The following is a 25060-nucleotide window of genomic DNA, read 5'->3' on the forward strand; positions in this document are numbered from 1 at the left end:
TTGTCTTTTCATCTGTCTCTGAACACATTGCCTTGTGTAATTATATCCTGGTTTGTGTCTTGTGGAGGACCACAATCTCATTCTTTTGCTGATCCATTTGAAATAAAAACGTCTGCTACAACATTTGTTTAGTTTGCCTAGGTCAGATGTGAAAACATACTCTTGGTTTCTCAGCTTATAGAACAGAGGCAGAGCTCATCTCAGCATTGTATGGATTGAAGCAATTAAAGATTTCACTGTGCTTATTTCTCTTTAACTTCCTGTTCTCCTTCTACATCATAGGTTGATAGAAGTGTGTCGTGCTGAGGGATTTTATATACATGCACGCGGATTCCTGTTGCCGTTTCCCTTTCTTCATTTCCATGTAAATGTTTGGTAATGAATTGTTAGAATTAACTAGAAAATTCTTTGTCTTGGGATCTCCTTGAGTTTTCTGTTTCTGTAGTACCCAACTCAATGAAGACGGAGTCCAAGACTGTGGATATTAATAGTGACATATAAAAATTATGTCTGATAGGTCCTGTGATCGTTTGTATGCATATAAACGTGTCCACACATGCTCCCAGGCCTTCAAAGATTTTTTAGAGAGTTCTTCCAATGTGTGCCTGAATTTTGTACACTGATTCCAGAAACTCGTCATGACTGAGGATCTCCTGGGGATCTGGAACTTGATGATCCTTGGGATCCATTCTAACCCAAGCCATTCTATGATTCTGTGGTCAGTTTCATCACATTTTTTAGATCTCACTATGTTCTTGTTGACCTTTTACTGTCCAAGTGTGACTGGAACCTAGAAGCCTTTCTCTGCTACATTAGGCCATAGCATTCCCAAGGTGTATGGAGTCCTGGAGTGCTCTCTTGGTGTGGGGTGCTTGAGTGTAAATATACTTGAGAGTAAATATGCACTGGCTTAGAGGTGAATACTCAAACCCTTTAAAACCTTCATTTTCTTCTTAGTGTTTACTTCTCTCTGTAACAAATTTGTAGGAAGGACAATAATGATTATATCAAAGGAAAGACATAAGTTTTTGAGAGTATCAGTGTTATGTGTTTATAGGATTACTGTTTCTGCTTTTGAAACAATATTAACCATTTAGTAAAGCAGCTTCAAAAGAATGTGGACAGCTTTGTTGCTGGGTGCTAGTGTTGTGCTCTGACCCATCTTAAATGGCTGGTGGAACAGTCTAGCAATTAGATAATTGTTTCATCAATGTATGATTAAATCTAAATTCCTGTAATTGATGCTTCCTGTAAGCATTATTGAAACAGATCTTCAATGAAATCAAATACATATTCTTGCTTGCCCAGTATTTGAATTCCAGGGGGAAGAAAATGGAAAGCAATTAGAGCAACAAAATGGATGTTCATAATTTAATATTCAAAGCAGACTTTTCTTTTTCTGTTAAATTCAAATTGACGAGAGAGCTTTCATGTGCCACTGAAGAAGTAGTATATTTAGACTTTGTGTAGCTGTTTAGCTCTGCTTTTGGCACTGCAGTCTTTTGGATGCTGTAGTCTCTGGAAAAGCATTCCCGTTACAGACTTGGCAATCTGTGTAGCCCTTAGCCATGAGGTACAATATGCAGAGATTCAGTGGGGGGGAAAAACAGAGTTGGTGGCCACATTAATCTGATAAATGTTCTGGAAAGGATGCTCACTCAGATGGAAGAGCCAACCCTGCCTCTGAATGGTGCTGCAGCTTGGCTTGAGGCTGCAAGCATCTGCACATGAGCCTATTGCAGTCACTGATGTTTACTAAGGGAAGAGGCACTCACTTCTGCACTGGGGACCAAATCTAGTTTTCATGCATTCAATTTGAATTGAGAAAAGTTGTGTGTACCTCTTGACGCTGAGGTGTGAAATTCATCACGGGATCAAGGAAGCAGCTCCTACCACTGGGTAATTGCTTTTTGAGACTTTGTCTGAGGTAAAGCTCTGTATGTTTTTAGTCAATACTTTTCCAGTCATGAAGTAAATCTCTAAAAAAATGAAACAAAAGAGGCTGAACTTAAGGTTAAGCATTGGAGTGAGTTACCTGGGAACACTGCTGAATCTATGTCATGAGCTGTCTCAGAACTGATTAAAAGAAGTCCATGAGGAGCAATGCTAGTGCAGCTGATGCAGAGGGGTAGGGGAAAAATGTCCAGAAATTTCTTTGTACTTGACAGATGTGTCTCTGATGAAGCATTTCTAAACACAAATGAAGTCTGCAGCAGTCTGAGGAGGCAGAGGTGCGGTAAATTCATAAATGACTGGGGAGAGGCATGAGTTAAATGCTTGGAGATACCAGATACACAAATGCTGAAGGTTCAGAGGCAGCATTATTTTGATGTAATTCTGATACTTGCTAATGTTGTCAGCTGTGGAGCATTACAGTCTTAGAAGAGACTAATAATACAGTGTTTTACAATTAGAAGGACAATGCTAAAAAGTACTACAATGTTGATAGCAATCTCAGTTGCTATCATAAATATACCAAGCTATTATTTTATGGTATTCCTCTTCACAGAAGAAAAGAAGTAGACTTTCTAGAAAGTGAGAAATTTAAAGTATTTTGCATTTGTGAAAAGATCAGATTCTCACTTCAAACAAACTACTAAAGCATACCTGAGTATTGTTACTTTGACTTAAAGGGCCAACTAGAGAGCTCTTTGGAGAGCAGTGATTGGCTGCAAAGTTAAATACAGAAAGATTAATATTTGAGACCATGAAGGGTGGAGGTATTGAAACACAATCTACTGATGATTGATTTGTGGACAACAAGTTGGCCATGAGCTAGCAGTGTTCCCTTTTGGCCAAGAAGGCCGGTGGCATCCTGGAGTGCATTAAAAAGAGCGTGGCCAGTAGGTCAAGGGAGGTGATCCTTCCCCTTTACTCTGTCCTAGTGGCCACATTTAATCTACTGTTCTGGACTCCCCAGTTCAAAAAAGACGGGGATCTCCTAGGAGTCCTGTGGAGGGCCACAAAGATGATAAAGTGCCTGCAGCATCTCCCATGTTGGGAAACACTGAGTAACCTGGGTTTGTCAGCCTGGGGAAAAGAGGACTGAGAGGGGATCAAATAAATGTTTAAAAATATCTAAAGGGAGGTGTCAGGCAAATAGATGAGGCCAGGCTCTTCTCAGTGGTGCATAGTGATAGAACAAGAAGTAATAGCCTAAAACTTGAACATAGGAAGCTCCGTACTAACATGCGGAACTCCTTTAAGGCAAGAGTCATGGAGCACTGGAGCAAGTTGCCCAGAGATGTTGTGGAGTCTCCTCTGGAGATATTCAAGACCAATCTGAACTCCAACCTGTGCAACTTATTGTTGAATATTTGTCTTAGCAGTGCAGTTGTGCTGAATGATCTTTTGAGGTCCCTTCCAACCCTTGCGATTCTGTGATTACAGATTATTTTTTACTGTGATTTTCATTCAGAGAACAGTTGTCACATGGACTGTTTATCACCCTTCAGGTTTCGGCACAGTCCGAATTGCTGGTACTTGAGAGATTGGACCATTCACAGTTGGATCAGACAATGTTTAAAACATGGTGCGCAAGACAAAGCCTTATACACATTAAAAAACAAGGTAAGATTTTACAAGGAAGAACTATAACTATATTTGATCAATGTTTTGAGACAATTGTGCCCTACCTGGAATTCCTGTTACAGCCTGTTATGAATACTGTGCTTTTAAGTTCAGATATGTAATTGTCAAAATAAAAATTTGACTTGACTTTCTGAAACTCAAGTCAGACTTCAGTTTCAGTAAAAGCTCTTTACGGCTTTTCTGTCCTTTCTGTTTGAGCTTTTTGGTTTTAAGTAGTGGTGGTGTCTAAAGCACTTTGAATAGAAATGGAGCATAAAAATCTTGGTAGGCAGTGCCTTTCTTGCTCCTAAAGGCCCTGACTAACTGCTAAAATAAACCCAGTACACTGAAAAGTGGTAGGCCCACATCACAGAAGCCATGTTAATAAGCTTGTTACATTGCCTGACTGTCACACTGCACCAATGTGCAACACCATGGTTTTGATCTTTCTGGTGCTTTCAGCACTCTGCTATGAAAGATTTGAACAGCAGATTTTCTCACTCTTTTTTTTTTTTTTTTTTTTTCCTTCTTGTCTTCAGGTCCAATATGGAATTTTCCCAGATAATTTTACATTCAATATTTTGTTGGATTGTTTTATAAAACAGAAGAAGTATGAGGGTAAGAAAATTAACACCTGCTCATCATCCTTAGCTGTATGCTCTTAAACATGTAGAGACTTCCTTTGTATTAAAATATTATAGCCATGTTGTCTCAGAAGTCACCTTGAAAACACACTTTTCCTTTTCTAAACTACTTTTCTGTATATTTATATATCACTTTGATTGGGATCTCTTTCATTGTATGATTTTGAAACACACAATTCACAGTGTTTCTCTGATCATTAATGCTATTCAAAAAGTAAGCTATCTTCTTTAACTTCCAGATTTCCAATTTACATGCTAATATTATGTTACAAGATGCTAGTGAAAATTCAACAACGTTGTCCAGTTGTAAGCTATTCAAAAAGCTATGCATCTAAACTGAGCTATTTGTCCAGACAGACCTGTTTGTTGTTGGAGAAAGTGCTGAGAAGAATAAACCTGTCATGTCTGATGACAAATATTTAAGGTTTTCATTTCACTGCAGATTTTTTTTTTTTGACACTATAGGCTCTCAACAATCTTTCTTTGCATAAACCTTTTGCAAACCAAACAAGTGAGAGGGAAAATAGAATCTTCAAAAGACTTGTCTGAAGCTTTTGTCTTGAAGATTTTAAGTGGGAAGTTAATACATACTTTGTTTTGAGAGGCCCCTATCTATGAGTTCCCCCGTTTTCTATTTAAATTTCTTTTTCTCTAATATGCTCAAGGCCTTCAGTTTAAAAAACTGACCTTTATGAGAACTAGTATCACTGGAACTCCCTATGGAGCTCCTCAAGAGCACTGTTTGCTGAATACAGTGAATACTGTGGTGTTCTGTGACAGAATTTCTTCTCTGCTGTGCACCCCTGTCACCTTGAAGGCAATGAATTTAAGCTAGTCTTCTTTTCTTTTTAATTTAAATACTAGAAGAAATAAGTTATTTCTAAGATTTTTTTTAATTTTTTTTTTTTTAAATGGTAATGATTGAAGGGCTGAGCAGAGAAGCAGCAATCAAAGCCTGAGAGCATGGGGGTAAAGATGTGTTTAGAAAGCTTATTATTGCCTTATACGTAGTTCAGTTGATTGTGCTTTCTCCTTCTCATGACAGCCCAAGTGGGTAAGACTAATTCTTTACTGTTAGTCATAGGAAATCTTTAACTTTCTTCCTAACTACTTCAGAATACACTGCAGCAGTAAAAGACTGGAGAACATTAACAGATGCAGATGCAGAGTAATTTTCCACTTAACATGTGTTTATTTCCTCTGCAGATGCTTTATCAGTAGTAACGGAGATCATGCTACAAGAAAGTTTTGATGAGCTCTCGACCCAGCTTCTTTCTCTCTATGTTTTATACCAGCACCTAGCAACCAAGTCTGAACATACGGTAAGCTTGCCACACTCAAAACGATACATAGAGCTTCTTTTTCTAAGTGTTGTGTTGCAGCTGGGCATTCTGTTCTGAATATAAACTCTCCCTTATGTTTTTGTAAAAAATGAAATGCTTACCAATTTTCTTTATCATTTTGACCACTATAAGAGAAAGGGGATATAAAAGCAAGAGGAAAACCAGCAAATCACGTCAGTCCCTTTTTGTTGCTCCTTTCTCTGAAGGTGTGTTGGGATTTTCAGAGGTGGTACACGATCATTGCAAAGTTGTGAAGTGACATTTCACTTCAGTTCAAAGAAGGCTTTCTTAGTTAACAAAAATCTGTTATTTAGGACACTGTTAAGGTGAGTATTGCTCATCATTGGAACTTGGTAACAAAACATTTCACATAGGACTTTATCTACCACAAGGGCTCTCCTATCACTTTAAGCAGCTATTTCTCCTGTGATTTGTCATAGGTCTTCAAAAGCTTATTGTCATCCATAAGAAAAGTACTTGAAGCTTCTACATGTCTTATTAAAATGTATTTATAAGATTTCAGTTAGTTGGGTTGTAATTTCAATTTTCACTGCTGAAAACAGGTCTGTATTTGCCCTACTCAATCTTCTCCATTCCCTAGAAGACAAGTATACTCAATCACTTGTATGTGAGAAGCATTTTCCTGTTATGTTTGTCTATGTTTGCAAAAGAGAGTTGCTAGTCAGTATGCGTAGTATTTCTTGAAGGCTTAACTTGCAAGCAGAGGTGGTGTGGACATGTAATTCTTCTTAAAAAAGCAAGCATATTTTTGCAGCTATGACCTATTTAGTATATGTTTTGAAATAACTCCATCCAAGGACAGCATTAAGCCATATTTTTATAGGTATACAACATAGAGAGTAGTAGTCAAGACTTCATAATGCTCAGTACCAATTTTCTGTGGCTAATTTAGGAAAGAGTGTGGAAAGAGTAGGAAGTCAGCTGCTTGTGAAAATCCCCATTTCTTCTTTCCAAGGTGCATGAAAGATCAGCCAGTGTCCTGCTGCAGACAGAGCATTGGCTGTAGTTTAGGGGCCAGCAGACTGATAAAATGTTGTTTTTTTTTTTTTAACTTTGAGAACTGTATTACAAGCAATTTGACTATGTTAATCCTTGGTAGTTGTGGTAGGGAGCTTCCATTTTAGTGCTGCTGTAAGCACTGCTGAAACACGTCTTAGCTCTCACCAGAACATTTCATGCTTGATTGCTGAAAACAATCAGTATGATTGCCAACTTTAATTGCAGAGGCACTAATATTAAGTTCTCCCAGTTTCTCCAGCTCTTGAAGCCAAGCATGCTGGCTCCCAAAAGAATCTAGACCTTTAAGGTTTTTAAGGTTCTCTTCTGGTTTTATCTGCTTTTTCTGTAACATTTACCAGGAATGCTGAATGCAGCAGGAAACAGAGCTATCCCCTTGTATCTCTTTCCTAGGTCAGACAAATACATCTCCGGGTTGTCAGATAATGGTATTTTTTGTTGGCTATATATATATGTAAGTTCATGTGCATCTGAATGGAGACAAAAAATGCCTCATCTGAAAAAGATACCTCCTTACATTAAGCCTGGTCAAACCCTTGTGCTTTGTAAGAGTCAAGGGAGTGCACATCTCTTGTGGTTTTAATATACTTACTGATTGGGTCTCTAGCCATATTTGGTCTGATCTATCACTAGGATTTGAAGCAGCTGCTAGCAGCATATTCTTTTCTCAGCATTTTCCTATTCTAGCATAATATAGTGGCACATGAATCCTACCACACACTTAAAAGAAAGGACTTTTCCAATGTAATTTTTGTTTTAAGAAGTATCAGACTGAAGCAAATGTGAGGACATACAGGACAGAGGCAGAACTTGGCCAACATAAATTAATATAATCCTTATCCCTATGTAAACACACTGACTGATTCCCCTTCAAAATGTTGGCTCCTCACATTTTATTTTCATTTAGAAGATGCTCCTTTGCATAAATGTACTGTTCTTCAGGATATGTGTACTTTAACTCTGAACTTGCTGCATAATTCTGTACTTTATTAGTAAGACATGATTAAGACCATGTGGTTTCTTTCACTGCTGCAACTTTTTTGTTTGTGTTTGTCAAGGAACACATGCTTAGTTTACATATTAGTTTATTATCTACAGTGGGAAGAGGAGAGAAATCTCGGTGCATCACTATTGCTGACAGGTCTAAAGCAAACAAACACTGTGGGATTCAGCTCCCAGCTGTATGGTTATGCATTTCTTGGTAAGTTTTACCTCCTTCACAATCATATTTCTCCTTTTGTTCATTGGGTGAACTAAACTGGTGTCTGTGCTTAACTAAAATGTAACTGATGAAGAGTGATGGAAAAAAAAAGCAGAAATCATGGTAGGAACAATTTCAGAGTTAAGACCAAATGAAGGAGGGTAATCTTAGAGAGGAGTAATGTTGGTTTGCTTAGGGAACAACATATTTTCCAAATAAAACCCCAAAAAACAGAGTTCCACGGAACAAATTGACAATTATGAAGAATCAGCTTTTTTTTCTAATTCAAATTATTGAGCTTAAAGTAATCCTTAAACCCCAAGGTATAGCGAGGCCACAACCTGAAAAACACTACATTTAGAATATTTAAATAAAGTATTAGTGCTCACCGCAACATTAGTGTTTCTGCTGTGAATAGCAGATAGTAGCACCTTTATCCTATATCTTTTAAGGAGTCTTCACTGCTAATAATATGCAGTATTATTTGAAGAGCAGCTAGATCAGAGTACATCCAATATAGGAGGGAAGAAGGATGTGGGATGGGAAAGAAGAAATAAGTAATTATTGAATTTACTGTAACCTTCACAGAAGGATAGTCCAGACACTTTTGTCCTCTGCAAAGTGATTATTTAACTGAAAGTAATAAATTAGTTTAGAATGTGTGATTATGCATTTGTTCCATTACAGTAGCATTTCATTTTATTCTAGAATTCATTCAAGATGATAGTGTATGTGTTCATGAAATATGAGCTCAAAATACAATATCTAGTGACAAAGTTAGGTTGCTGATTCTGATTTACCATGAGTAAAATGAAAACCTCATTTTTAGTCAAAAAAGAGGGATAAAGATGAAAATTAATTGGAAGTCTCATATTTCATGGAGCTGCTGTTAAACTGGCATTCAGTTTTGTGCTATATAGATTGATTGAGTAGCATCTGTAGAAGTGCATTTTGGTGTTTGTGAGCAGAAGTACTTGTTCCATGACAGTGACATTCAGTAGATCAAAAGCTATTTACTGTTATGTCACATACTACACAGTCTTGCCAGCACTAATGGAACCGACCTCTGAAAGAGTGAAAGATGTCTTCAGGCACAGAGTGGCCTAAAGCACTTTGGTTGTTTTAGTTTATCTGTAGTCTATGAACTTCATGAACATATTACCTTATTTTTCTATGAGGAAAAGGAAATACTGTTTTCAAAGTCATGCATTATTGTAATCAGAGTTTAAATTCAATTGAGAACTTGGATGCATAGCTCTGATAAGCAACACTGAAGTCATAGTGGGTTTTTTTCATTGATAAGGACAAAATGAAGAGCTTGGGATGAAGTTCATTGCCAGTTAGTACTCACAAACTGGAATGTCATGTAAATTTCCTCTGTTGTGTTGAATGGGAATTTCATCTTTTCTACTCACGTTCACCTCAGAAGAAACAGTCATGAAGACCTCAGTGCACAGTACCATAAATGAAGAACCAAGATTTCATTTTGGCAGGCCTAGTAAGTTCCAACTAGAAATAAGAATACTGAGTTGTACAGTACAGTTACCCAGAGCATGTGCTATTAATCTCATACAATCTGGCCTTGGTACATGTGTAAATAAATCCTTAAAACCACATGTGGGAGTCCTCTCAGATTTGGTGGACAAACGTTGCACAGTGAGTCCATGAAGGCTCTGGAACTGTTTGTCAGAGACATTCAGAAATCCAGCTTAAAACTGCTGTTATAATTGCCAAAAAAACAAGAAAACTACTCCAGTTTTCCTCTTTTCCCTGTGAACAAAATTTCCAGGTGACAGAAGAGTATAAGTAGAGAGGAACAAGAAATGAACGTGATAGTTATGAAACTGGGCAAACAGGAGGCATTCTAAGTATAATAATAACAATTCTGTCAAAGCTGCTTCACAGAATAGAGTGTTGTTTTTACCAGACAAACCTAGAAACTTGCTTTGTTGCAGAGAGCAGTGTCAACTCTTACAGATTTCCTTAGGACTTGAGTTTTCAAGCATTAATCTGAAGGTTCTATCTGACTGTTTTATCACAGGGAAAGTGGAGTTGAATAAAGGTCTAAGAGCTGTATACAACCTAATGCCATTGATGTGGACACCTGGATACTTAAATAGAGCCTTGCAGGTGATGGAGAATGTAGCTTCTTTGCCAGGAGACAGCAAAATCTGCCAAGAAGCTGTGAGTATGAAAACTGCATATAACCTGTATATAACAAGAAATTAGAAACATGCCAAACTCAAGTAAAACTTGTGAATTACTTGCCTTGCTAATGAGAAGATATCCGACCTTTCCAGACGCACCAATTTTTCATAGCTCTTTGGAATCCAGGAGAGGTGGTTTAGAATGGAGACACTGCTTTAGGTGGCAAGCTAGCAGTTACATCTATTGCCGTGTCCTTGGGAGTGAGTATCTGCTGTTGCCACATACCATTTATGCTCCTGTTGTGGTACTTCCCAGTTCCCTCAGAGACATACTTGAAGATGAAATGTCATGTTTTGTGCTGCTCATGGCTAATTCTGTATGTCCTTTAAGGTGGTTTTTATGTTCTTTATTATGAAAGTGGTTAGGTGTTGGAACAGGCTGCCCAGAAAGGTTGTGGATGCCCCGTCCCTGGAGGTGTTCAAGGCCAGGTTGGATGGGGCCCTGAGCAATCTGGTCTAGTAAATGGCATGGTTGATGGCCCTGCCTGGCAAGGGGGTTGGAGATTCATGATCCTTGGAGTCCCTTCCAACCTGGGCCATTCTGTGATTCGGGCTTTTCGTGAGGTTAGCTCCAACTAAGGGATGCTGGGATTTCAGTCACTGTGAGGCTTCAAGCTGCTCCTGGACCAGCCAGTTTAGGTGGAACAAACCACATGGGATGTTATATAGAAAAAGCACTGAGGCTCTCAAGATCCCTTCTTGGTGTTCTTTCCTGAAGGGCTTCCTGGTGACAGGAGTCTCCCTTTTACTTGCACCAGTACTAGGGTCTGCATTTCCCTTGATGTACGAAGGCCAGGTCGCTGATTAGCAGGTTTTCCTGGTGCTCTGTACTGAGAAGCAGGTCTGCATAATATTGGATAAGACAAGGAAGGAAGTGTTACATCTGAAACACCCACTGTTTTATTTTTGGGGGTGTGATTCAGCAGTTTTCTTTCTTAATCCAAGCCTGAAGAACTCAGCCTTATAGATCTATGATTTTTTCCACTTGCAAATATTAGACAAATTAAAGAACTCCTCAGACTTTTCTGGGCAATCTACAAACATCCTAGTGCTGAAACAGATTGCATCTGGTGTATCAGGTCACAGCACTAGTAAGTATGGGCCATGTTGTACGTTGTCCTGACATACCTGCACAATAACGGTCACTTGAAAAAGATATAATCCTGTTTTTCCAAACTTGATTATTTTCTAAAATGTAGTATTCTAGCTGAACAAATTTTGTCATCTAAACAAAAGTTTTCAAATGGAAACTTTTTTAGTTGCACAGTTTTGATGTAAATGTTTTCCGGTGATTTGGTCAATTGTTATCAGTCAGTTATTTTTCAGGATTTAAGCTTTCCTCTGTTTCTCAATAGCAAGGTCTCTTTTCTCTCTGTCATTACTATTGGCAGAAAGAGTTTCTGTTACTATCAGAACAACAGAAACACTGGTTTAGTGTTGTCCTATATTGTTTAACTGTGAACAAGCAAATTTTGGTACGTGGGATTGCTTGAGAAACTCTCAAAATTAGAATTTATGTATTTCCAAGCACATAATTAGAATTTCATTGATTTTTATTTATTTATTTATTTTTAGTCCTGTTTCAGTGTTGGTAGTTTATGAATTACATTTTAGTGCTAAGAATGTTATATCAAGTAAGCCTCATTTTTATTCCTAACATTACATACTTATGTCACAAAAATGAAACCACATAGGTATCAGGAGACATTATGCTTGTGGCAAGTTTCATGGATTCCAAGGTTACACAGTTATTGCTTCCAACTGATAGTGATTCACAGAAGGGTAACAGCTTTTTATATTTCTAAAGGCTGAACTTTAAAATGCAATCAGCCTGCATTCAGTAATTTCAGTTATGACAATCATGTTATTCCCAGAACAGCAGCAGCATCCATATAGCAATTCCATAGTTTGTATCAATAATACATAAGGAAATAATTTAGTAAGTCCCACAGTGACACTAATGAGTTTTTTTGCTACAGCTTCAGTTAGGAGATGGTGGTTCTCTTGATAACTCCAGGTGGAGAACATGAAAAAAACTGGAGTCACAGAGATTAAAAGTATACCTTTAGCAGTATGTTGCATGCCACATTTCCATTTTTCCTATTAAATTATCTAGCCCATGACAGGCATAAATGTTATTGTTGCTGAGTAAGTGATTTCCCTCTTACTTTCATGAAGGAGGAACCAGGATTATCAATTAAATACTATATTGCTTGAATGTTTTGCAATAACCTATTATTTAGATGCATCTGTGATTGCATATCGCACTATCACAGGGGTTACTGTTTAACATTGGTGTTTATGGCTAAGTGTCAGACCTAGAGGAGATGTCAGCCTAGTGCCTGACACATTCTCAAATGCCAGTCAGCACCTGACTCACAGGGAGTTGACAGAGACCTACTGTTCTGCTGCAGGGACTTCAGAATGTCCAACTTAGAAGTCTGAAATGAATTCTTCCAAGAAAGAGTGAGACTGCTTCTAGAATTTATCATTTAGTTATCTGGAACTACATGGTAACTTACAAAGTTGTTTGTAAAGTCGATAGTGATATTAGTTAGATTGCAGTCTCAAACAGTTTATGCTAACGATGACAAATGTGATTGCCCAGGTTGATGTCCTGGAGACTGTTTTACGGTCTGTCCTTGAAGCAAAACCCAATCCAGAGCCATCTGAAGAAGCCAAAGAAGTAGAGAAGAAGTCAGCATATATAGAACCGGAAGAAGCAGAGCATACTAAAATACCCGAGTACTACAGCCGATTCAAGGTAGGAAACTTCTGTTCATCTAAGTATTCTAAGCTGTTGAGCTCCTTATTTACTTATCTTCTAGTATGTAATAAATTCACAAATTATGGCTAGTAGACTGACACTCTTCCAGTGCACCAGGAGTCCACCTGGCATTTCTGAAACTGATGTCGCCTTACATTTTCACTTACTCAAAGAGGAAGCAGCCTTCAAACAAATAAGTGCTCAAGGCCACTTGTCTTTTGTCTGTCTGCTGGGATTTTATCTTCACTTCTCATACATCAGAATGATAAATCCAAATGCTGTTTGCAAAAGTGGTATGTCATTAGAGATCCATTATCTGACTTTGAGTGGGTTCTTGCTTATTAAAATAAATTGTACTAGAGATGAGACCATCCTAAACTTATTGTCCATTTATGTACATTAAGTACAAAAGTTGCATCCTTTACTTTCAGTCTGGATAATAAATTATATCTTTCTCCCTTTTTGTCTTTAGTTTGTTACAGTGTTGAAACAATATGAAATTCAAACATTACAGCCTAGCTATATGGTATTTTTTATTATCATCTCATAGCTATATGAAAAGCCCATTTTATTTTATCTCTGATTTCTGTTGTGGTAAAAATCAAGTACCCTTGGTTAAAACTAGTCTGGCTTATAGTTCCAGGTGTAATGCACTCTTCTTAGACCATCAGCTTCCTCTATTGCTGTCATGACCTTGATCAGCTCTGAATACAGGCAGTTGCTCAAAAGAAATTTCAGAAATTAGATGATTACCCTATGGTTTCACATCACCAACACTTGCTTTTCCCTTCTTTTGTGTATATTTATATAGACTATTTACCACTAGTCTTTGAATATTACACTTAATGACTTAGGACTTTGTATTTGAAATGAATGAGTGGACAGCATGTGATAATTCATGCCTTGATGAATTACAGTGAGTTAGGTAAATACACATGCCCTTTGAAGGAGAGAATGAGGCATTTTTTTGTGTCTGTCATTGTCCATCCATTGTCTGCCCTTGAACAAAATAACGATGAATGCTCAAAACAAGGTCTAAATGTCAAACAGTGGGGAAGAGTGGTGCCAAGAGAATATTTTTCTCATTGCTTCAACCTTTCTTCAAGCTCCATAATTAATTTCAGGCATTCTTTGATGTAGTAATGAGCGCCCTGATGTCAGTCCAACAAACTACTTTGTTCATTCTTATCTCTAAGGTCTCTGAGAAGTCTAAATCTAAGGAAAAACTTAGTACTTACGCAAAGTGTAGGTATCCAACAGTAAGCTATATATAAAGAAGCTATAATTTTCAATTGTCTTGATGTTGCCATGTGCTTCCATGGTTCAAACCCCCTTGCCCCAGGTTATAGCGTTAACCCCGCTAGGGCCAAAAAAGCCACCATGACTCAGAAAGAAAGATGGCTAAAATGGCATTTATTGGGAGTAATTACACCTTATATACTTTAATCACTTCGTCTACGCCCCCTAGAGTGTACATTTGAAATGCGCGCCCAAGATACATCACAAGGCAGGGGACGGAAGAGGGGAGGTACTATCGCATCACATCCCAAATCCTCCTTAACGCCTACAACATCTCCCACTCCCCCCCAGATAAAACAAGGTCCTGCCTTGTTAACACCTACAACATCTTGATGAGAAAAAATAGCTTCCAAGACAGAATGCCACTCTTGCTAAGTTTGGAAGAGCTATTATACTCCTCTCTCAAATCAATTTAGCCAGCAGCAGTCAGTTTGCCCAGCTGACCACCTGGGTGCTAGCACGACAGAGGTGCAAGTACCCTGGAAATACACATAGATCTAAGGAAAGTTATGGATCTGGCTGCTCGGAAAAAACCTGGTGATGTTGGCATTAGTTGCCAGTGTCTTGGTACATGCTGTTTAATCCCAAGGCAGAAATTGCACTTCTGCTGCTGAGAAGACTGTTGCACTTTGTCTAGTTCTATATTAGCAAGCATGTCCCAGTCTTTCTTCCGGTGCTCAAAATAAATTGTTTCTGTCTCATGTTCGTCCAGTTCTTATCCAGTGATACACCTGGGCATGCAAGGAAAAGCATCTGGTCTTTCTCCAGGCATACAGATCCTGCACCATGTTCTGCATGGTTTTCTACATTGTCTTGAACTTTATGCCTAGTACAAACCTCTGAAACAGCTGTGGCAGCCTGTCTAGGAAATCAGATACATGAGAGGCAGAATGTCCTTCGCCCCCAGCAATCAGGACTTGAGAGCCTTTGGCTATTTCCAGATAAAGCCTTCAGAGCAGTAATTTAGAATCTTGTGTCTGACACTCTCATTCATGTCGTAATTACCTGTTCCCAGATATTGTATTCTGAGGCATATTACTCAGTACAGTGTTCCTTAGGCAATTCCTTCCATCTGTGTCAGTGATCAGTGGGTAAGCATTTAATCATATAAATGCTGAGAGCACCCTCTTTAAAAGCAACGTACCTTCTCTATCTGCATCCAGAGCCCTGGAGACTGCTTATAAAAATCAATGAGTTTGCCATTTAAGAATGTGCCCTTCTGGTACCTGCAGGATATAGCTACTTTCCTAAATGAGTTTCACTAATGTATTACAGCAGAGCAGGGAAGATTCCAGAGTTCTGTAGTACCAATTATGGGTTAGGAGAGGGGCCCAGTTAGTTTCCAGTTCATTGCATTTCTTCTACTTCAATTTCATACTGCTTAGTTTTAGCACACAAACTCTTTCCATCTCATCCTTAGTAGTGGGTAGTAGGGAGGTTCTGTATCAGATATCAGGAATTGTGTTCCTTTCCCAAACCCAAACCATGCTGTTTTCGTATTTACTCTGGATGTACTGTAAATTCACTCATATCTCAAACAGAAGAGAAATAAATAAATAGATGTTACTAATTTTGGTTTTAATTCGGTAATGTCAGGTTGTTTTTGTTTATAAACTTTGTCATAAAATCAAAGGCAACAGAGCCAAATTCCCAAGCACCTCAGACCTGCACACATATTGTTAAAAGAGCTTTTTATCTGCTGTCAGTCATGTTCAAACTTTCCTGGGCCTGACAGAATAGCAAACCTGTTGTAGTTATGTTGGCTGAGACAGGGAGAGGTAAAAAGGTATCAGAAGAGGCACTCCAATTTCCCTTTTCAGAAGAAGGCATAACCTTGAGGCTAGAGTTGAGCTGCAGTGCCTTTGCAGATTAATGCAGTGAGTGCTGGGTAAGAGCAGCACTGTGGGCCAGCTGCATAGTGTGCAAGCTCCCAGTGATAACTGGGAGTGGAAAACCAAATGTCATCATGCCCTCAGAGTCACCATTTTGTGTGATGATTAATTATTCCTTCTCCTTTCAGTTATCTTTCAGTGCAAATCAGTGGGGTTTATTCAAAGAACATGTGAAAGAAGGACACGATATAGCTGTCTTTAGGGTACCTTCATTCTTTAAACATTTCTGCAAGTGCCTGTTTCAGTAAAACATCTTATTTAAAAGAACAATCAGGAAAACATGTTCCTATCTAATGAATGAGCAAGGGTTAAGGAATGTGCCAGTGCCGTGTTGTCTTCCTCCCCCAGGAAACTCTTTCCTGGCTGTCTGTGTAGCTGCACTTTTAAGGCAATTAATCAGCTTGTTAGGGAGCCATTGGGCCAAATATTCCATAAAGCCAGAAGCAGTATCACTCAGTGACTCATCGTCTTAAGTGAATTAATACATTTATGATGCATGAGTTCTAAGTAAGTAAAGCACAGAAAGAAGTATTGCATTTTCTTAGTGAAGCTATATTTTTTGTTATGTTGTAAAATATACCTGGATAAATATTACTTGCTTTAGCTCTATTGCATTTGGTGTGAGTAAACACAGTCAAACCTCAGATCACAGTAACTGTTGGCAAAAAAAAAAAATGGAAGCTACTTAGCATGCTACTAGTAAGCAAGCATTTAAAGTGATTTGCATCTGTGGAGAGTGATGCTAATGCAGGCAGTGGGAAGCATATCAGTCAGTCAGCTTTGAGTTAAGACGCAAAAAAAAAGGTGCTTAAGTTGTATTTTCACAATTGACTGGTCAGCTGATCTTTGTTTATAGCAGGTGACTACACTTGGAAAAATAAAGAGAATTTCAGTAAGTAAGGGAACTTTCTTGTTTCAGTTTTATTGATCAGAAAAACTCTCTAGAGGTTAGCATTTCAAGAGGAAGAAGTAATACCTGCTATCACAGTCAGAATCCTTAGCTAGGACAGAATGGCCAGCCTGGATCAGCACAGCTAGTCATTAGATTCAAACAACTATAAATTGGTTGTTACAGGGAAATGCTTTGTCACTGATTATTTTGTGACTGATTGTCTTTCTCCTTCTCTGTCACCATCAAATCCTTCATTTTGTGGCAGGATCTGTACTCTAAGCTGCATTCACTTGGCAAAGTTGAATCTGAAAGCCTGTTAACCCTGACCACCCAACTCGTCAAGGAAAAGCTGCCAGCGTGTGAAGCGGAGGACATCGCAAAGCATGAGCAGAAGCTAAAGGAGTGGGAGCAAGAACAAGCGCTTCTCATTGAGAGAGAAAGAGAAATGAGAGAAAAAGCTAAGCAGGAACTGGAAGCTAGGAAGCTAGCTAAGGCATCTGCTTAATACTGGAATTCAGACTGCCATAATGGTATGCATTCCTCTGTACGTGAACTGTTCACTATAAATAATTCACTTAATTACTGCTGCAAATATGACTGTATGTGACTATTTACTACATGCAAATAAATTTATTTCCATTTTCCTGCTTTCTGAAGCAAAAGCACGTGTGGTTTAGAAATCATCATGTTTATGATATATTTTCCTCCTGTTGGCAGCCAGATGGGGGGGTGGTATGGAGATAATACAAAGAAACAAAGGCATTGCCTGTGGTGAAAGTTGTAGAGGGTGGAAGAAACAAAAGAAGAGGGAAAAATTTCATACACAAGTCGTTTCAGTGTGAGTTTCTCACAGAAAAGAATGCCTGGGTCACTCTGAACTTAGCGACTAAGAGGATTAACGTATGTTGACTGCTTTCTTTTCCTGCCCACTTGGAAAATTTGGGCTAGTCTACAGAGAGCTGGAAGCCCACTTTAGACTGTTTTTGAACCAGGGAGTTAGCACTTGCAAAGGCACTTAGATGTGCCTATGAAAATGCTTCCCTGTAAGAAACTGAGAAATTTCCAAATTCACTAACACTTCCCTGCTCCACTTTTCAGGTCAATAGAGAAACAGGCACAATCACCTCAGCAAAGGGGCCTCATTCTGCACTGCATTTCCTTTTATATTCGGGGCACTGTTTCATGGTTCTATTTTGACTTAATCCCATTTTTACTTTAGCTGCATACATAATCCCAAAGCCTGTTATATGGATTGTGAAAATGATTTAGCTATTCATACAAAGCAAAAGAAAATGTCAAGAGAGAAAAGATGGTGGGTTGCATCGTGCTTACATTCCCTGTTGCCACAGAAGCTGATCAAGAGACAATTTTCTGCAGCTTCTTGCGGGGCCAGCTCCTTAAAAAGAGGGAGACCCTGACAAGAGCCTTTCTGTATGGCACCTTTTTGTGTTAACAGTGGTGCCTTGGTATGCTCTTCCACAGTATCTGAAAAGTAATTCCAGTTTTATCATGCACCTGTCTAGCCTTAGAGCTCTAAATCTCACATCACACACTGACTAAATCCTTTGAGAACAGAACATGCTGCAGCTCTCTGAACTTATTTGTAGTTAGGCATCTTACTGGCGTTCACCAAATTCTTTGCCTGTTCCCCATGAGTACACTCACAACTTGATTGCTTTCACATCTAAGAACATGACAGTAGGGTCCTTTGCCCTTTTTATCAGCAATTCTGTGGTCTCTCCTGTAGTGCGGTAGGAGTGCAGTCTCCAGATGAAAGGGTAATTCTGTGTTTTGGCCTGACTAATCCAGCGGTATCCTTTACAAGCAATTTTTATCAATTCTTCTGAAGTTTTTTTTTTTTCCTCTTAGGTGCTCCTGATGCTTTCTAGCCTTAAGGGAGAGAGGGAGGCCAAACGCACTTCTGAGAACAATTTGGTTAAAACTGGTGGCTTGAAGATCAGCATTCCTAGCTGGCCACAAGAGACTGAAGTGTCCTTCCTGTGCCTGTGTTCAATTTTTCAGCATGAGAACATGGGTTGTACTCCCAAAGGTTCACAGTTTATCTTGTACCATCCAGTTTTGTTCTTGGCTTCTTGATACAAGAGCCAGCTCTTCCTCCACTACATTTTTAAGGCATGGAGGGTCTGCTGTATGGCCTCAGCCATCTCAGCTGTTGCTCCCATGCCTATGAGATACTATCTGGCTAGGCTGCAGTGGACACTGCCATGCTTCTAGCTGCTTGCTGGCATCTCTTCCTTGGCAGCATGCAGAGCCTGTTTCTGGCTCCATCTCTGTGCTCCTCCCCTGCTGGGTGAACATGCCAGGTTGCTAATGCTCATCAGGCTCCAGCAGGCAGCCAGCTGCCACGTCCCTGCTATCTCACAGAGCATGCATCGCTTTCCACACAGCTAAGCCCCCTTACCATTAATTTAGATTTAACTGCTATAGCAACAGAAAAAAATCTTCCTCTAAGCAATGACCAACCTGTTAATATTGCAGGCTGCCTCCTTTTTTTTTTACTTGTAAGCACTGGGTTTGAATGCTTTTGGCCCAGACTGTAGCCAGAACTCTTGACTAGATAAAGCCTTTCATCCAGGCATGAGCTTTAAATAAACTGTGGAGAACAAGTGTTGTGTGATGTTGTCCTCCAGGAGAGATTTTCCTTACCATGGATAAAACATACTCTGCATTGGACTCGAATCTGTTCCCACCTGCTCCCAGGAGAAGAGAGTTTCCCTGCAAAGTGCTTTGCAGGCATCAGAATAGACTGTGGCAGCCAGACAAGAGGCACGAAATCCAGTACTCATGGCAATGGGTTCCGATCAGTTGTAGCTTAGGGAGCAAGAAATTCAGGCAAGTCTTGTCATGCATCTCAGCTCAGCATCACCCTGAGCAAGAAGCCTCTACTGATGCTTCCACCAGCCCCACACCCAGACCCCTGTTCCCTCTCTGGCATGCCACTGGAATGTATTTCTTCACAGTGCCTTGGTCTCCCACCTTCTCTGCTCCCCCTCTGCAGGTCTCACCTCAGTAGCAACAAGTTTCTGCCATACCAGTGTCTTCCCAATGACCAAATTTCCCACAGGCCTACCTGTACATTCTTGAACTTGTCAGCAGCCCCTCTTGTCCACTTTCTCTGCTGCACAGCCTCCCATCTAATCTCCCCATTGATCCTTCTGTACATTCAGCCCCATCCATTTCCTTCCTGCTTGTCCTGTCTCCACACCCCGGCTGTCTCAGGCAGCAGGGCACTCAGTGCACTCAACTGGGCATGCAAAGCTTCATGCACTGCTCAGTGGGGAGGTTGGGAGCCCCAGTTTACAGGTGCAGGGCACACACACCAGTCCCATGCCTTCAATGGTTTTGGCAGTCCCTCCACTAAATGTAACATGGTGGCCTTGGATTAGTATTTCCTAAAGATACCATACCAGCGGGGTTTAGTAAAAATTGCTGGATTAATAAGCAATTTAGAATTGAATTTCCCATCTTCAAACAGCACTTCATGTGCTGCTTTGTCAGCTCTTGCTGATAGTGTTTGTTTGTTACTTAACCCAGTTGCTATTCTGCATTTGCGCTCTGCAGAAGAGCAAGGTGTGCAGCAGCACAGACAGAGCCTGAGCCTGCCCAGGGCTGCACCCGCCCCATGCTGGGAGCTGCACCGTGCCTGGTGAGGGAGAGACAGTATTTACATATGTAAATGTATATAAACATATAAAACTGCTACTTTTATCTTCTCTACAAACACAAAAAGGATCAGAGTTCCTCTAGTTCTGCACCCTGGTGCATGTTAGGTGCAAGCTTACAGCTCAGCAAGCCCTCCTCACAAGGCCACGCTCGGGCTTTCTGCGATGTGGCTGCCTCTTGCTGCGTATCAGACAGCTGTCAGACACTGCTGCAGGCAGACAGGGCTGTCACAGTGCTCCCAGGAGGCATCTCTCTTGTTCGTAACACAATCTTTCCATGGATTGCCTCTTTACTTCACATCCCGTTTTCTTCCATGACTACAGCTGTGATTTGAACTAAAGCAGCTTCAACTTCTCTCTTAAGAGTGTGTTTGTAGATCACTGGAGTATGTCTTTCTTCATAATAGTTTTTGAATGATTTCCCTACTTGTTATCCCGCTATCTATGTGACAGAGGCTCCCTGTGTCAGGAGCAGTGCAACTGCCTGCAGTCACAGTGCTGCATGCACACACGGTGACCACAAGCCCAGTGTCCCTGCAGTGCTGCAAAGGAGACCAATCCTTAAGGAGCAGAGCTTCTTCAGAACGTCTGCACAAGCTTTGCTGCTGCTGGGAGGAGCACTGGCACTGTTAAAGCTCAGCCTTCTACTGTCAGCTCTACTGAAAAGGGGAGTCTGCAGCTTCTTAGTCTGCAAATCCTCTGCAGACACCAAATGTGCTGCTGACTGGGTACACAAATACATAACTCGTTCCACAGGTGTCATTGGCAGAACGTTCCCAGCAGCGCTCTGAAGGTCGCATGCATTATTCAGAAGGGGGAAATTACATATTTATTCTCTTGCAGCTCAAGTAAGCGTTGCCCAGAGCCTGGCGCAGATAGGCCCTATTTGCAACAACACCAGACCTGGTGCAGATGGGGCTGGCACAAACTGTGCCACATATTCCTCAAAAGGGATGGTTGTGCTTACAGAAGGACGCTGCTGCGGGCTTCAGACCAGGGGTTGTTCAGGTAGGAGGCACTTTATATCAGTGAGAGTGGTGAGGCATTGGAATGGGCTGCCCAGGGGGTGTTGGAGTCACCATCCTTGGAAGTGTTCAAGAAATGTGTAGATATACCTACACATCCATAGAGCAGGCATAGGCACATGTTGATGGTTGGATCTTGTTGGTCTTTCCAGCCTTCATGATGCTGTGATTCAGCAGTCACAAAGCTGTCTGTCACTGATCTCTGAGCAACCAACACGATACCATCTCTGCTGCTGCTCTAAAACAGTCTGATACACTCTAGTGCTCCCAGTGTATTCTGAATTGCAAATGCCCAAGGCACAAAAAGAGCACTGGAGCCCATTCAATTGTCAGGATTATCAGTGTATCTTGTTTATTGCAAATCCTGACAGTTCTTCCCCAGAATGAATTGGGAATGAAACTTTCAAGTCTGTTCTGCTGTAGCACACAGGGTAGCTGCTGCTGTAATCTTATCTTTGGAAACTGTAAACCCTTGCTGGAAACCCTGGATCACTATCCAGGGGGTTTGTATTAAGTATCAAAGTGGCTCAGCCATTTAGCTTACTATCAGCTGTTCAAGCTCAGACACAGCTGAGCTGAGCTATGATGAGATCCATTCACAACAGGCCTTCACAGGTATACCAAACATAGCTACGGTTTATACAAAAATTGTTAGCCTTGTTTACATAGGGATATAGGCACCCTCTATTTCATGTATGCTGTCTGTCATCCACAGTGCGTGATGCGTCTGTCACAGAACATGCAGCCACTCTGGCAGTGGAGCTGGCAGCAGATGCAACCACACTCCTCCTCCTGGCACCTCCTCACACTGGGAACAGTGATGCTGGAGCCGCTGAAAGGTGGAGAGGCACCTACATCAAGTGGTAGGGATCCTCAGGAACCAGCAGACGGATGCCCAGGAAGCATGCAGAACCCACTGATTTGGTTCCTTGGTTCTCAATATTTTAGGAAATGTAAATTGTTTCATTTCAGGTGAAAACGGTGCTGTGCATGCAGTCAAAAGCCAGTAAATCCCCTAGAAACTGAGGGCATTCAGCTCTGCTCAGGAGATCTTCATCCTCTGCAGGTTTAGGCTATATACAAGGAGGACAGCGCTCTGTGGACTTCATGCAGGCCTGGGTTGATGGAGTCCATGAGAGGTTAGGTAAGGACCGCAGCAGCAGCAGTCAGCAGTGAAAGATTGCTATAGCCCTGGGGATGTGCTGGATCTATGATGCATCGCCATGGACATTACTCAAGTGAACTCGGCATGCCTCTCTTCTAGGAGCCATGGAAAGCTATTGCTTCCTCCCAGACATAAAGCACTAAAAATTGGTATTGAACAGCCTCCAGGTCTGGGATGCCACAAAGCAGATCCATCATTTTAGAGAGACCCGAGAGGCTGATCATAAGGGATTATAATTTTCCTGTGTCTTCTGAAATGCTTTGCAAAATGATTGAAGTTGTTCATTGATGATACAATTCTCTCCCTCATAAGCTCCACTGAAGGAAAGATTTCATTTGGCCCTGGAAGCAGAAAGCCAGCATCAGAGACTGAGCTGGGCTACCCTTTCCCACTGGCACCAGGGGGTGGTCCCAACAAAGTCAATCTATAGCCATACCTTTTAATTACAGATGGATAATTAGAATGGCAACCTGACCTGTCCCATGTAAAATATTCATTTTAATATATTTTAAGAAGGATTGGGCTACTCTACTACAAAGCTCGAAAAGCCTGGGCACAATCATATGCAGGATTATACTTGAGGTATAGGATTCATAGCATTTACTCCCCCCATCTGGTCTTCATTTCTCTCTTCTTTACCATGCTCAGCCCAATCCAAGCCAAGAACAATATTTTTTATTGATACCATTGGAAGTCAGAAATGCAACCTTAGAAACTGGAGAATGAGAGGGGTTCACAAAAAGGATGGCTGAGGAGGAGGGAAACCCCCCAGTGACACAGCTTCTCTAAGGAGCCAGCTCCCCTTGCTGCATGCCACTGGAGGAGAAAGACATACGTGGTCACTGCTGCTCCTCGCTATGGCTGCCATAAAGCAAAACTACAAAGGCTTGACTCCCAGCCTTTTACACATCCTTTGTGCTGACCAGTCCTGTCCCGCTCACCAAGATCAATGGGCAATGGAGATTATGTCTGCTGGAATCAAGCAATGCACTTGTGTTAAACTGCAACCAACCCAAGATTCATTTTCTAATCGGGCTGTTCTTGGTATCACAGAATCACAGAATCGTAGGGGTTGGAAGGGACCTCTAGAGATCATCGAGTCCAACCCCCCTACCATAGCAGGCTCCCTACATCACGTCACACAGGTAGGCGTCCAGGCGGGTCTTGAATATCTCCAGAGAAGGAGACTCCACCACCTCCCTGGGCAGCCTGTTCCAGTGCTCCGTCACCCTCACTGTAAAGAAGTTCTTGCGCACATTCGTGCGGAACTTCCTATGCTGAAGTTTCAGCCCATTTCCCCTAGTCCTGTCCCCACGCGCTACTGAAAAAGACCAGCCTCGCCACTATGGCCCCCACACCTCAGGTATTTATAAACCTGGATCAAGTCCCCTCTCAGCCTTCCTTTCTCAAGGCTAAACAGGCCCAGTTCCCTAAGTCTCTCCTCATAAGGAAGATGCTCCAGGCCCTTCACCATCTTTGTGGCCCTCCGCTGGACTCTTTCCAAGAGATCCCTGTCTTTTTTGTACTGGGGAGCCCACCATCTCTTGACGCAGCCAGCTGAACATGCCCTTACTGAAAACAGGGTGTTATGTTGCTGAGTAATACAGAAAGAAGTCACTCTGTGGTATATCGTGGTAATGTTCTTCACCTAAAGAATAAAAGTAACCTTTGTTTATTTTCAGATTTCTAAACAGAGATTGGTTCCTATCTGATATCTCAACAGTCACTGATCCTTTGAGCACAACCCCAAGTAGGAGGTAATCACGACTGAAGGGAAGGTGAAACTTACGAGTATGTACACACACAAAGACAAGAAACATGCCAACACCTCTTTACCACTTTTGTATTTTATTGTGGAACTGAGTTTGTTTCTTTTACATCAAATATCCTCAATGGAAGAGGGGATATTGCACACAAATATCATAAAAGCACTACATATTACTTTCACTGGAAACTAATTTTCTACATTAGATATGACTGGATAGAATAGAAGTGATGCAGGATTATAAGACATAATACCATACACAGCTGCAGACTGACACAAACACCATTCAGAACAAGAGAGAGGAGGTGTGTGAGGTGCTTCTCAGTAGCAACAAGACTGTTTCTTTCCATAGCTGGGAAGAAAATGGCTGCATGCAAATGCGTGAAAGCACATTTCAGACTTGTTCTTTTAAAGTTGTGATTACAGCCCAGTCTTGAAGAGGTAGCTCCTGCCATCTGGAGCTCCCAGCAAGTCTAGCGCAGAGAAGCTTTGTATTATTTTTTCTTTTTTTTTTTTTTTTCTATTTTTTTAAAATTTTTTTATTATTTTTTTAACCTTATGGTATTTTG

At 40.7% G+C, this 25060-nt stretch overlaps 1 protein-coding gene across 3 annotated transcripts in view; it reads left to right on the forward strand.

Moving 5' to 3' along the window:
* Nucleotides 1–19475, forward strand: part of MRPS27 (mitochondrial ribosomal protein S27) — a 46154-nt gene extending 26679 nt beyond the window's left edge. For 2 of the 3 annotated variants that reach the window (XM_072360291.1, XM_072360292.1), the window contains exons 5-12: nucleotides 3456–3570; nucleotides 4110–4188; nucleotides 5421–5536; nucleotides 7694–7796; nucleotides 9838–9980; nucleotides 12612–12767; nucleotides 17119–17383; nucleotides 18723–19475. In XM_072360291.1, the coding sequence (XP_072216392.1) occupies nucleotides 3456–3570; nucleotides 4110–4188; nucleotides 5421–5536; nucleotides 7694–7796; nucleotides 9838–9980; nucleotides 12612–12767; nucleotides 17119–17358 (952 nt within the window). In that variant the 3' untranslated portion in view covers nucleotides 17359–17383; nucleotides 18723–19475. Of the gene's footprint in view, nucleotides 1–3455; nucleotides 3571–4109; nucleotides 4189–5420; nucleotides 5537–7693; nucleotides 7797–9837; nucleotides 9981–12611; nucleotides 12768–17118; nucleotides 17515–18722 lie in introns of those variants that run through there. The other variant, XM_072360290.1, reaches the window with a different exon arrangement.
* The last annotated feature ends 5585 nt before the right edge of the window (nucleotides 19476–25060 follow it).

The sequence above is a fragment of the Excalfactoria chinensis genome, chromosome Z (genome assembly GCF_039878825.1).
Source record: "Excalfactoria chinensis isolate bCotChi1 chromosome Z, bCotChi1.hap2, whole genome shotgun sequence".
Taxonomy (NCBI): Eukaryota; Metazoa; Chordata; class Aves; order Galliformes; family Phasianidae; genus Excalfactoria; species Excalfactoria chinensis.